The 13200-nt window shown below is 41.1% G+C and overlaps 1 protein-coding gene across 9 annotated transcripts in view; it reads right to left on the minus strand.

Annotated features, from left to right (window-relative positions):
- The window catches only part of LOC139446224 (IQ motif and SEC7 domain-containing protein 1-like), a 189174-nt gene that overhangs the window by 63038 nt on the left and 112936 nt on the right, over positions 1 to 13200 (minus strand). The window contains exon 1 of one of the 9 annotated variants that reach the window (XM_071227558.1): positions 9627 to 9942. The exons of the other annotated variants lie outside the window; for them this stretch is intronic. Within the exon in view, the coding sequence (XP_071083659.1) occupies positions 9627 to 9676 (50 nt within the window). The 5' untranslated portion in view covers positions 9677 to 9942. Of the gene's footprint in view, positions 1 to 9626; positions 9943 to 13200 lie in introns of those variants that run through there. 9 annotated transcript variants of the gene reach the window in all.

Here is a 13200-nt window from a genome sequence, read left to right on the forward strand (position 1 = left end):
ACGGATATTACCTAATTCAAATACTTACAAAATAAATCACAGTGTTAGAAACTACGGGATGGGGTTCATAAGTGTTTTCTATTATTTTAATCCTGGAAGCCCTAAATCTCTAGGTTTCAACATTGGGATTATTACCAGGACCAATTGACTTCAGTCCTAATTTTGAACATTGTAACACGTATATTCAAAGTTACTAATAGTCAGTGGTAAAACTTCAAAGCATAATTCCTAACTAACTACAATGCTATTGTCACCAAGTGAGAATTCAGCTAAAAAGGTACTCAAATCTTTAAGAATGTGTGTTTAATCTGCTTACAGTAACAAAAGCTTATGATCTGTCCTCTGCCCTGAGTTCCTGGTTCCCACCTGGTTGGGGCACATCTGACAAAAGCCGACTGCACTTGAATAGTCAAGTAGATTACTGTAATGAGTGTGTTAAACCCTTCATAAACACAGCCTTGGATCACACAGAAGGATTGGTCACCATCAGGATACATACAGCATTCCAGACTTCTACTGTGAGGACCTGTTCAACTGTATCGATTTTGCACAATTGTCAATATATCATCACCATTGTGTGAAACACATTCATTGTCTGACATTAACATTAAAGTTTGTTTATGTCCGTATCAGATTTTGATTCCACAATTAGTTAATGAATCATTGCAAAAGAAGGATGTTGTGCAAACAAACATTAAGATTCTCGGTTGAATGAATTCTGAGGAACTTGAATTATTTTTTAATCTCCATTATGTTTTCAAAGCTGCTCCCTGAGGATTAATGAGTCAGTGAACGTTGGCTTAAACCCTGTCAGCATTATTCCACCTTTATCACAGAGGTCTGTAAATAGTTGACTCTGATTTGATGATATGTTTGTTTGTTCGTTGTTTGACACCGCACTCAACAACATTGCAGCTATGTGACGGCGGTCTGTAAATAATCGAATCTGGACCAGACAATCCATTGATTGACATCATGAGCATTGATTCACGCAATTGGGATACGATGACATGCATGAAAAAAAGCAGAGAGCCTCACCACCCGATCCCGTTAGTTGCTTCTTATGACAAGCATAGTTGCCTTTTATGGGTTGCTGAAAACCTATTCTAAGCCAAATTTTCACAGGGTATGTTGACTCTAAACCGGGCAAACCAGTGACTGAAAGCATGAGCATTGATTCTCACCATCCTGGTACAGTGATGTCAGTCAAATCACAGAGCCTGACCACTACCATTTCCGTTGGTGCTTATGACAAACACCTATTCTGACCTGAAATTCCCATTGCAAAAGGACAAGACTGTATGTAGCAGTTCCATGCAATTACAATAATCCATATTTTAGCCACTATCAACAACACACTGGCGTGACCCCTATCATGAAGCTTATGACGGATGATTGTTCATCAGAAAGAAAACAAAACACCTCTGACAAAACACGTACACCAACATTAAGATCCATCACTTCAACAAACAAAGAAATACCTACCACTTCATCTTTCAAATCACACCTAAACATCACAGCCAATCAGCCTTTACCTTCAACAACATTGCCAATGATCTCACCTATTCACCAACAGTCTTTTCACAAGGTAAAATCCAAAATAACGTGCAGAATATTAGCAGGAATTAATTATACAAGCAGAGAGCACTGGTGGTATTATTTTCGTCTCAGCACTAAATGTCCCAGTGTTGTAACAAGTCCCGAGGTGTCTCGGCTGCCATCACGTAACCCTGGTCACATCCCCAGTACTTCTCCAGCCTCCTTATCCTGCTTCCACTGCACGGCGAGCACTCGCGATTGTTGACCGAGAATGATAATGAGGGGATATTTACACTCATGACTGTCATCATGAGCATAAGTCGAGCTGGGACATAGCCATTTTTTGTACTGAATCGACATACTCCAAATAATTGAAATAAATGACAGCTTCTTCTTTTTTTTAACTTCTGGATCGGATGCAATAACATAATTTTTTTATCATTTCTGTGTTGATGCCTCTGCAAAGATTGTTCCAAGTCTGCATATTACTACAACTTTTGTCAGTTATGAATCAGTAATTCATACACGAAAATATTCACATATTTATTGCTTTACACATTCACATGAAGCTATTCTCAGTCCTCTTTAATATTTGAGAAAGGTCAAACCAAACCAACTAATCTGTGTTCAGTGCGAAGAACTCCAAACCAGATCCCATCATATAGGCAGAAAATATTCACACATACTATATTTAAAGCTTCATGCATTTACATGAAGCTATTCTCAGTCCTCATTAATAGTTGACAAGGGTCAAAACAAGCTTGAATGGAAAAAGAAAACGCTTGAAATAACTTGCCTGTGTTCAGTCAAAACTCCAAACCCTGTCCGTCTATACCCTTGTAACACTTATATAAAGCAAGATTCAGCTTGTGGTTGTAAAGTTCCCAGATAAACCAAACTGACAGTCTGTACGGTACAGACTACCCAGGGACAAGCCGACAGCTCCATGCCTATCTGGTTGTCTGTAAGTGTAACCGTCTGACTGTGGAGATCACAGAAGTGTAGATTTCCCTCTCATCTTGGTGTAACGCTTCATAGTGACATAATACGTCTCATAGGGACTCGCTCGTCTGTGAATCTACATCTGTCCAAATAGTAATGATCCTTTAGGTTTGCAAACCAAGACTGAATACAGTCTATACCAACAACCATCGCATCAGTCGAAGTAACAGAAGGAAATATCACGACCACATCCCCAGCTGTCCAAGTTGTCAAATTTGAACAAACCTTGGGAAACCCAGTCACGCACAAATATGCAATAACTCATAAATATTATTTCAACGAGTGAATCACTGCAATTAAAGTCCAATTATCTTCTCCTAAAGACTGTCAGGACATAGGAAGTAATCACACAAGCTACTGATGTAACCTCATGCTTGATGACCATGGGCTTACCACTTGAACTTCAATATAATGCAATGCTGGAAGATGTGGGTCTGACTCCACTGAGGTAATCACGATCCACAGTCATGTAACATTTCCTTATAGCCACAGCCTGTTACACAATGGCACTGTAACTTATACCCAAGGGAAGCGGGCATGTGGAGGACTTGGTTAGCCTTCTGAAACCCCACTTTAACAGGCTGCACTTCCTCACACTAAACAATTATTTCTGGCCATCAAAACATGAAGGACTAAAACAGTTTGTTTCACTACCTGTTATCTAAAATTGACCTCTCAACTTCCTCCTGTGTTTTTACAGGTTCCTGAAAATGACGGAAGACATGGCTATGGCTGTACGGCCTATCAAAATCTAGATTCCTTTTCCGTGATAAAATCCCTTACCATGTTCTACTTGTAGTGATCCTTAGCAGTCCAGTGAAACAAAATCTTCCGATTTGTCACATCCAGAAGCCTTTATAATTTACACATGGTTCACAACCGCTTTGTGATGTTCCATACACACATAATAACCCATCCATATGTATCTCAGAGGAAAACTCAAGGTATTTCTCCAGTCAGAGCAAACCTAGGCTGCCCTCTGCTCCAGGCGTCTGCTACTTGGACTGACCGCCTTGGACACCTGTACACATTACCTTGTGACCCGGGGTCAGTCCAGCCTGTGTCCTCTGTAGGCTTTTCACAACTATTAGCTGAATTAGACAACAATACTGGCCGGCCACGGTGTCGGTGTAATTTCCGTGTATGCTTGTCCTTCTTAACCCAGGTGCCAGTACCCAGTGAACATTGCCAAGTGCTAGTGTGAGGCAGATCTTTTGACCAAACACATAACACAGCAGGCAAGATACTTTATTGTCCAGCAAACACCTAGGTCCAGAACATTAAATAGCAATTGAAAGCTAGACACCAACAGCCACATTTAACAAGCTTATGTAAGAAATGATTAATGTATTGTCTGGCTATCTTTACATCACCATCACCCAAGTGATTTAAATGAGGCAACACATAACCAACTGAAAGTCCAGTTTGATGAACTGGCTCAATAGACTACGTGCACTGGTTTATAAGGAAGCTCATCATCATAAGAAAGGCACAAATAATTGATCAAACTTTATGATTTTCGAATTTATTACCAAGAGAAGGAAGAATTTCAAACATTAAATCACCCCAGTCATTTAGGAGAAGTGTTCGTGAATAGTAACCAAATGCCATATCAGCAACTGTAACTATTCCCGATCCGAGGTAGAATAGGTCTTCAGCAATCAAAGCTTGCTGTAATAGGCGACTATGCTTATCGTATGAGGCAACTAACGGGATCGGGTGGTCAGGTCGCTGACATGGTTGATGCATGTCATCGTATCCCAATTATGTGGATCGATGCTCATGATATCAATTACTGGATTGTCTGGTCCATACTTGATTATTGACAGACCGCTGTCATATAGCTGGAATATTGCTGAGTGTGGCGTTAACAAACAAACAAACAAACTGTACCAACATCAAAACGTGTGCCCCAGTCAAATCAGAGCTTACCATCACAGAATATCCAAGGGTTATTCCACACATATCTCAATCACATCCAGATTCACTAACATGGAAGTCCAATGCAAACAAACACAAGGAGGACTGCACAAACACAACACAAGTACCTCCGTACTATTACACCAATGCAATCCTCCAAGCATAAAGATAAGACAATGAGTGGAGTCCCAGGTTTCACCTGCAGGACATACAGATAACACACAGAGTCACACAGGGTTGTGGGTGATGGTGAGAGGCCACTGAACCATGTCTGCTAGGATGGAGGGGAGGTACCTCGAGGTGTTCCAGCCTCCAGGTATGTCTACGATCGTTACACAATGATCCCCAAAGATAACAAATCCTTCCTGCATTGTCATGTCACATCCAAATGTTTTGCCTTCACATTTAATTACTCAGGATGCAATTTGCTTGTCAATTTTCTAATCATGTATGAATGAGAAAATTTGGGCATCAATTAGATGATCGACAGAGTCCCTACTCTGCGTAAATATTGTGATCCAAATCCATTAAACGTCATTATGCGAGCTGGCCTTTGATATTTAAGTGATGTGGCCCCAGCAATAGACCTATTGAATGAACAAGAATGAACCAAGGAATATAAAGTGGGCTTAAAAGGCATATGATAACATAAATTACGAGGTTTGCTGTCACAGGACATTTGTGTCAAGGTGAAGTCATGGTCTCACACAATATACACAGCTACCAGGTCAAAACGTCATGATTGGGGTGATCACCAAGAACTTGCCATCTTATAATCAGAATTGAATCATAATCGCAGCAGCCAGCGGCAACAATTGATGGAGTGATAGTGAGGTGAACACATTTATTCTGATGTCAGTGTGGATGTTTAAGAATGATTGAATGTTGTTTTATGTCACTGTCATCTCTATTCCCACCATATGAAACCAGCTTGTGGACAAAAAAAAGAGAAAGTCTTGGTCAAAGAAACCAGATGCTGATAGCATCACAGGGTGGACCTATTCTGCCCCAGACTCCACTCAGGGTAGAACTATTGTGCCCTCGACTCCGCGCAAGGTGGACCTAACCGCCCTCGACTCCACACAGGGTGGACCTACTCTGCCCCATTCCACACTGGATAGACCTATTGTGCCCTCGACTCCACACAGGTTAGACCTATTCTGTCCTAGACTCCATACAAGGTGGACCTATTCTGCCCTCGACTCCACACAGGGTGGACCTATTCTGCCCTCGACTCCACACAGGGTGGACCTATTCTACCCCAGACTCCACACAGGGTGGACCTATTCTACCCCAGACTCCACAAAGGGTGGACCTATTCTGTCCTAGACTCCACACAAGGTGGACCTATTGTGCCCTCGACTCCACACAGGTTAGACCTATTCTGTCCTAGACTCCACACAAGGTGGACCTATTCTACCCTTGACTCCACACAGGGAAGACCTATTCTATCCTAGACTCCACATAGGGTGGACCTATTCTATCCCAGACTCCACACAGGGTGGACCTATTCTGCCCTCGACTCCACACAGGGTGGACCTATTCTACCCCAGACTCCACACAGGGTGGACCTATTCTACCCCAGACTCCACACAGGGTGGACCTATTCTACCCCAGACTCCACACAGGGTGTACCTATTCTGCCCTCAACTCCACACAGGGTAGACCTATTCTATCCCAGACTCCACACAGGGTGGACCTATTCTATCCCAGACTCCATACAGGGTGGACCTATTCTGCCCCAGACTCCATACAGGGTGGACCTATTCTGCCCCAGACTCCATACAGGGTGGACCTATTCTGCCCCAGATTCCACACAGTGTAGCTTGAGTTGTCCTGTATGCAATGGTTAATGGTCATCATACCAACGATGCAGCAGAGGCTGAACTGAGGACATAGTAGAAGTGATTACCACCTCTGCTGTCCGAGAGTGTTATCCGTTTCCATATCCGGAACCGGTGTCACTAAACATGCATAGTATCAAGCCCCTGGTGATGGATGAATATGATTAATATGACAGATACTGGTCATTTATCTCATGGCTCTGTCAAAATTGACCTTCGTTTCTGACTACAGCTCATAAACTCGGCATAAACCAAAACAATATATCTTGTGTGATGAATGCCACACCACATCCTGTGTGCCACATGGAAGGCAGATAAAACTTCAGCTCTTTGAAAAAAACCGAAGATCGGGCTATGCAGACTATCTGAGTTTGGAAAGGAACGGTAGATAAATAATTTCTTAGAACAACATGCTGACACTGACGGCATATTCTGTCACAGATTATTACCATAGAAGTAAACGTTATTATCTCACAATGCCGTGTTGCCTGGAGGTTTGATCAAGGAGGCCCTCGTTGTGCTGTTACATGTATACACAATCATGTAATTCAATGCATATGTGCATTAATAGAAAATGTCACTTGGAAGGTGAATCATAAATATTTAGGCCCCTGCCAGAAGCCAATACATCCTGAAGTATCATCAGAGATACCAGCTTGTATCCAGTTCTCCATGAATATAAGGCAAGGGAGTGACTGACTCAGAAATTCACTTCAATGTCGATAATATCCCAACAATCTTCACACCAAAACCACTGGTTGGCAGCTTCAGTTAAGTGAGTGAGTGAGTTTGGTTAAACGCCGCTTTTAACAGTATTCCAGTTATATCGCGGTGTGTCAGCTTAATGTGGGAGGAAAGCTCGAAGTGATGCAGGTCTCAGACGTTTACCACTTCGGTGAAACCCACGAGCACGGGTATAGTGCTGACAAACCTAGAAACATAATCGGGGCGAACCGGGATTCGAACCCACAATCATAGGTTTCTGGCGTGCCCAAGGGACGCAACTCTGCACAGCGAATCGCGGCGCCTTAGACGACTGGGCCACCCGTGCCCCCAGCTTCAGTTAAGATTCTTGTCCTCAGTGTACAGGTGAGGGGAAATGGGGTTTACAAGATTATTGCACTTATATAGCGACGTGCATGCACGTGTGTCTGTGGCTGTTTGTACTAGTTTGGACTGATGCCGATTTATAGTGCTAGCTCACTGAGATACCGACCTGACTCTGAACCGACCAGTCTTTGATTTAGCCCCTTAATGCCAAGCACCAGGCAGGGTAACAACAAATAGCATCTTTTAACATCTTTTGGTATGACGCGGCCGGGGATCAAACCCCTGACCTTCCACTCTCTGGGCGGACGCTCTACCACTTATTTTACTGTCCATCATTGGCAGGATTTTATAAAAGTCTCAATGTATTTATTATGTTTAACCCTAGATAGTCACGATATGGCTGAAATATTGCTGATGTGACTTAATTCTTTTTAACTCACTTACTCACTCAATAAGTACATCATAATTTTCCTTTGTACAATCTTAGAATATATTTTTGGGTGTGTGGGTGGGTGACATGAATCTGTAGTTCCGACAATCTAGCAACTAATATTGAGGAGTCCAAGAACTACAAAAGGTGAAAGGTACTGACATTTCAGCCGCCCGGGCCTGACACGTCGACCACTGGCAATGTCATACTTCTAAGAGGAAAAGCTTTGATGACATTTTGTTTTCAACAATACAGGAAATGTGGCGATAAAATAGCTTATTAGTAATCCTAATATTACAAACACAGGAAGGCCATGGCCTTTAGAAAGACCATGTCTGTTGGATAAACATGAACAATCATGAACAAACATTTAACCTCAGCTGACCTAAATATGGCAAAACATGTAAAAAAAATATGTATAAAATTACATGTAAAAACCTCCAACCATGACTGATGTCCAAAAAATACTATCATTTTAAAACTGTATCATTATAATTCATATTAACACTTACGATCAAATGTCAATTAAATATTTATCAATCTGGCCTAATTAGTTTGAAACATATATAGTTCAGTAAACAAAGCACATATGAAAAGGCCCCCTTTAGGTACAGTGACTGCCTCAATATAAACTAGAGCTATGTATTAACAGCCCAATGATGTATATCCTGTTCCATTCCAGCTGTCAGTCGGTGGAGCACAGCTGGACAAACATTTCAGGACAAGACCGTCTCACATCAGGCGATAGGGAACACATGTACTACAAGTCCATGACAGCCATTATTACCCAAGGTTAGGTGACAGTTTTTTCAGATTAGCGAATTAGAATAATCGATCAAGTAATCAAACATGTTATTGACTAGACATTCTGTCAATATAAAAATGAAGTGAGTGAGTGAGTGAGTATGGTCTTATGCTGCTTTTAGCAATATTCCAGCAATATCACGGAGGGGACACCAGAAATGGGCTTCACACATTGTACACATGTCGGGAATTAAAAACCCGGGTGACAAGCGAACACTTTAACCACTAGGCTACCCGACCTCCCCCTAAAAATTAAGCACTGAAAGGATACTGTAGATGATATTCATCATTTTCTGACAGAATCTATACAAAACATATATATATAAATTGTACAAACAGAAACATTCAAATATTATATTCATGTAGCTAAGCAGCAAGATATCAAATGAACCTGTAAAGAATACAGATAATATGTGCCTTTTATGACGGTGAATAACCTTAAGAAACTATGCTAAATATATCTTACTTTTCCAATAACATATAAAAGTCATACTATCTCTGAACTAAGCAAGTATTTGCAAAGTATATTGCTTTTTCATGTTTTGTTGCACCATGTCAACCCCCACTATTAATCAAGATTGACAAGCAGACCACGCTTCCCCCTGTCGACAGAAAGTCAATATACTCCATCCCTATATAGACACGACCACGCAACCAACTTCTCAATGAGCTATAACAATAGTTATCGAGCCCTATATAATAAGGCTGTTAAAATATGCCCAATTTAGCATAACAGGACCAGCGAAGCATACATTCACACAAAACACCATTAAAATAAAAATCGACAAAAGCTGACTACAAATATCAATCATGAACTATCAAAGGGGATATATACATTAATATGTATAAAATGATAATTTCGTTCTCATGTGGTAAACACGCATAAATTTGGTGCAATTCCAAAGGGGTATATTGACCTGTGATCAAATCTGATCTAATAATATGATGAAATCAGCATCTTATATAACCCAGCAGCGTTGTCGGGTAACAACAGAGAGCTGTAAGCAAGGACTGATGGTAATAATGGCCTGTTCTACCTTTTCTCCATCTCCAGTTGCTGAATGCGAAGACGTACAATATGCTGCATGATCACTGCTGTGCTTCTCCTTTCCACTTGAAACAATCAGTTCTCCATGTCCTTTCCTACATCCAAATCTGCCCTAGCCATGTTGTCTCCTCAAAGTCGTATCCGAAGCGGAAAGCACTGTCCTCCATTTTTCCTACTCACATTATGTTGATTGGAAACTGACCAAATCCAATAGTGGAAGGCAACTCAACATTTCAGTCAGCGATTTTCTGTTCTCTCACGACAAGCAGCCGCAGTCGACTGCATTGCTAATAAGCAAGTAGTAATAATTTGCAGTTAGTGCGATCGCTGCCGTGTTCGACTGTTTCCGTAGAGAAACCATGGATATCGGGATCAATATTCGTGGGTATGAATATTGTAGCAGCCTCACAGCTGAGCTCCAAGCACAGCAGATGCCATTTAACAACCAATCAGTCAGATTGGTCTCATTCACTGCGACTCGTCCATTCACTGCAGTCCTGCACTATGACATAACATTTACTATGTTGATGTACATCTGTCCGACATGCACAAACATGGGGGAAAGGGTGTCACACAATTCAGAACCAGCTAATGGAATCAATATCCAGATTCACCGATGTGATGAAATAACATAAACTGTCCGGCCATTATCGGAGGGCAGATGTGGGCATAATTAGAGACAGACAATGAAGGACGGAGCATTGCTCCTTGCCAACTCACACTGTCCTGTCACCAACACTCAGATGGGACACAATGAACTACGCCTTTTAGAATTAACATGCAGGAATACACTGGCTATCCAAAACACAATGGAACGAAAATTTTGGATCAATAAATTATTCAAGCCAAGCAGTTGTACACATGACTGGGTGAGAGCCGTGAGCCTTTGGATACTGTAATCATGTCTCTAAACTCAAACACACTTCTATGGAGGAAAAAGAATCTGAAGCTTACTTTCATTTTCAACTCATTAAACTTTTGGTGTAAATATATATATGTATGATAAATAGAAATTGTTTTGTCTTGGATAAACTTCAAGTAAACACTACTGAGATGAATAGCTAAGCACTTAAGAGAGCCATGAAGAATTTAATCATCTTTTATAATTTTTAGAGTTTATTTACCATGTACGAAAAAGGATATACAAATAGAAATAATTTTGTTGATCCTCGAATGAGGCAATCCAAAGAAAATACAAGGAAATAGTTGTATTCAGAAGGAAATATTTTTGAACAATCTATTCATATTAATATTTAATCTCTTAAATAAATTAGGCAGGTGTTGGGTTTTATGTCCGTGAGAATAAAGGCTTTGTTCAATTTAACTACTGTTATGGATAGAGATGCCACTATGACATTACCTTTAAATGATAAATTATCAATTCAAATAATTACGCTGCCAAGACAAATATACTTTAATAGTGAGTGAGTATGGTTTTACGCCGCTTTTAGCAATATTCCAGCAATATCATGGCAGGGGACACCAGAAATGGGCTTCACACATTGTACCCATGTCGGGAATCAAACCCAGGTCTTTGGCGCGACGAGCGAACGCTTTAACCACTAGGCTACCCGACCGCCCCTATACTTTAATAACAAAATACCAGAATTTCCAGAAGTTTGATAACAGTAGTATCAGATCTAACTATTCATTGAATTCCCTTACTAACTTCCTAAAAAGATCAAGTGAAATTCTAATAATCTTTTTCATTTTAATCACGACCCTTGATATTCGTTTTAATATTTATATATATTCCTCAAAGATGCTTGTCTTCCTCATTTTTTTCTTGATTAACACCGCACTCAGCACCCAACTATATGACGGATGTCTGTAAATAACCGAGTCTGGACCAGACAATCCAATGATTGATATCATGAGCATCAATCTACACAATTGAGACCTTTGTCATTGCATTTGGGGCCTTTACTGCCAGTTAGTATCAATGTCCAACTCTATGCTCACAGTCAATATTGATGGTCAACTACAGTCCCCCCCCAGTCAGTATTTAGGTCCATTAGATGGTCCACCTGTGGTGTATTACAAATAAGTATCCCCCAGCCAGGGACAATATTAATTAGGTGATAAAGACCACCACAGCTGGCCACTGTTAATTAAGCACCCACTCCACCTGGGCCAGTTAACAAGGACCTGCCTGAACCTGACCAGCTTTTTAAGAATGGCAGCCATGGTGGTCCCAAAACTGCCCACTGAATACAACACTTGAAAGATAATAGTAACAGTCACTCTAAGTGCGTGAGTGAGTGAGTTTTACGCCCCTTTAACAATATTCCAGCAATATCACGGCAGAGGACACCAGAAATGGGTTTCACACATTGTACCCATGTTGGGAAGCGAACCCGGGTCCTCAGCGTGACAAGCGAACGCTTTTACCACTAGGCAACCCCACCACCCCAACAGTCACTGTAGTTTTGCCATTGTGATGAATGAAGGACATTAGTTCTAGCACAAACTGACAGGCACTGTACCAAGTACTGAAACATTATAATTACATGATGTCTGCAGCACATCACAGGGTAGCTGGAACTTGTTCTTTCTGTACACCTCTGTCTAATGAAAACATAGGGCTTAGCAGCCGAGCATCTGTGATGTCTCCTTGGTGCTGGGAATGAGTGGCTTAATTTACAGCGTTTTCCTGCATTTTGAAGAAATTTAACAGCGGGGGACAAGCATAGGTTCCTGGTCATGTATCTGAACAGGGAGCTGAACCTGCTTGATTAATGAAGAGCAGACTTACCTCAAAACGACACAAGCCCTCTCTGTGTCTGTGTGCAAACATTAAAGTACCTCTGCTGATATCCGCATCTGTTTGTCTGAGATGTTGTCGGCCTGAACTGTATGTGTCTAAGATATGTCAAGATATTACTGTCAGGACGTTGTGCAATCATTCTGCCTATCGGACTTCATTCCATACTAAGAACTACTTCCAACATATATGATTCCTTCACAAACAGCAAGCAAAACAACCTCCTCCGTTTTCTCAGGCTGGTATGATATTAACAGTTAGACGAGTGAGTTTCCAGTACAGACTATTACCAACTGGTAGTCATGCCTTGAGCCTGTCTGTAACCCCCATGTGACCTGTGTGTTGTTGATGCTATCTCTCCCTATCACACCTACCACCACCAAACTCTCACTTTCCTATCAGAATCTCAAGTTTTAATCACAAAACCATCACACATTCAACTATCTGTGGGTGTCATGTGTCCAGTGCATATCATAGAGAGAAGGGGAGGCCACCTTGGAGAAGAACTGGAAAGGAATTGTTATTTGCCATCACTTCTGGAGATCTCCTTCATTGGGTCGATCTTAACTCAATTGTTTTAGCATCTCATTACATGAAAAGAAAAAGCTGTGGGCATGGTCTGGACATTTGCAACATAGGTCAATCTAACAATAAAACCTAGCTTTTAAATTAACATGGACATAATGAATCTGACATATCATTTGTTCAAGCAGCTGCCTTCAACTTTCAGATCTGTCTTGTTGATGTCTTTAAGGGCATTTCTATGGTCTCAAAGCTTATTCTGTATGAATCCTGTGCT

Source organism: Haliotis cracherodii, unplaced genomic scaffold, assembly GCF_022045235.1.
Source record: "Haliotis cracherodii isolate W230 unplaced genomic scaffold, xgHalCrac1.p SCAF_6, whole genome shotgun sequence".
In the NCBI taxonomy this organism is placed as follows: domain Eukaryota; kingdom Metazoa; phylum Mollusca; class Gastropoda; order Lepetellida; family Haliotidae; genus Haliotis; species Haliotis cracherodii.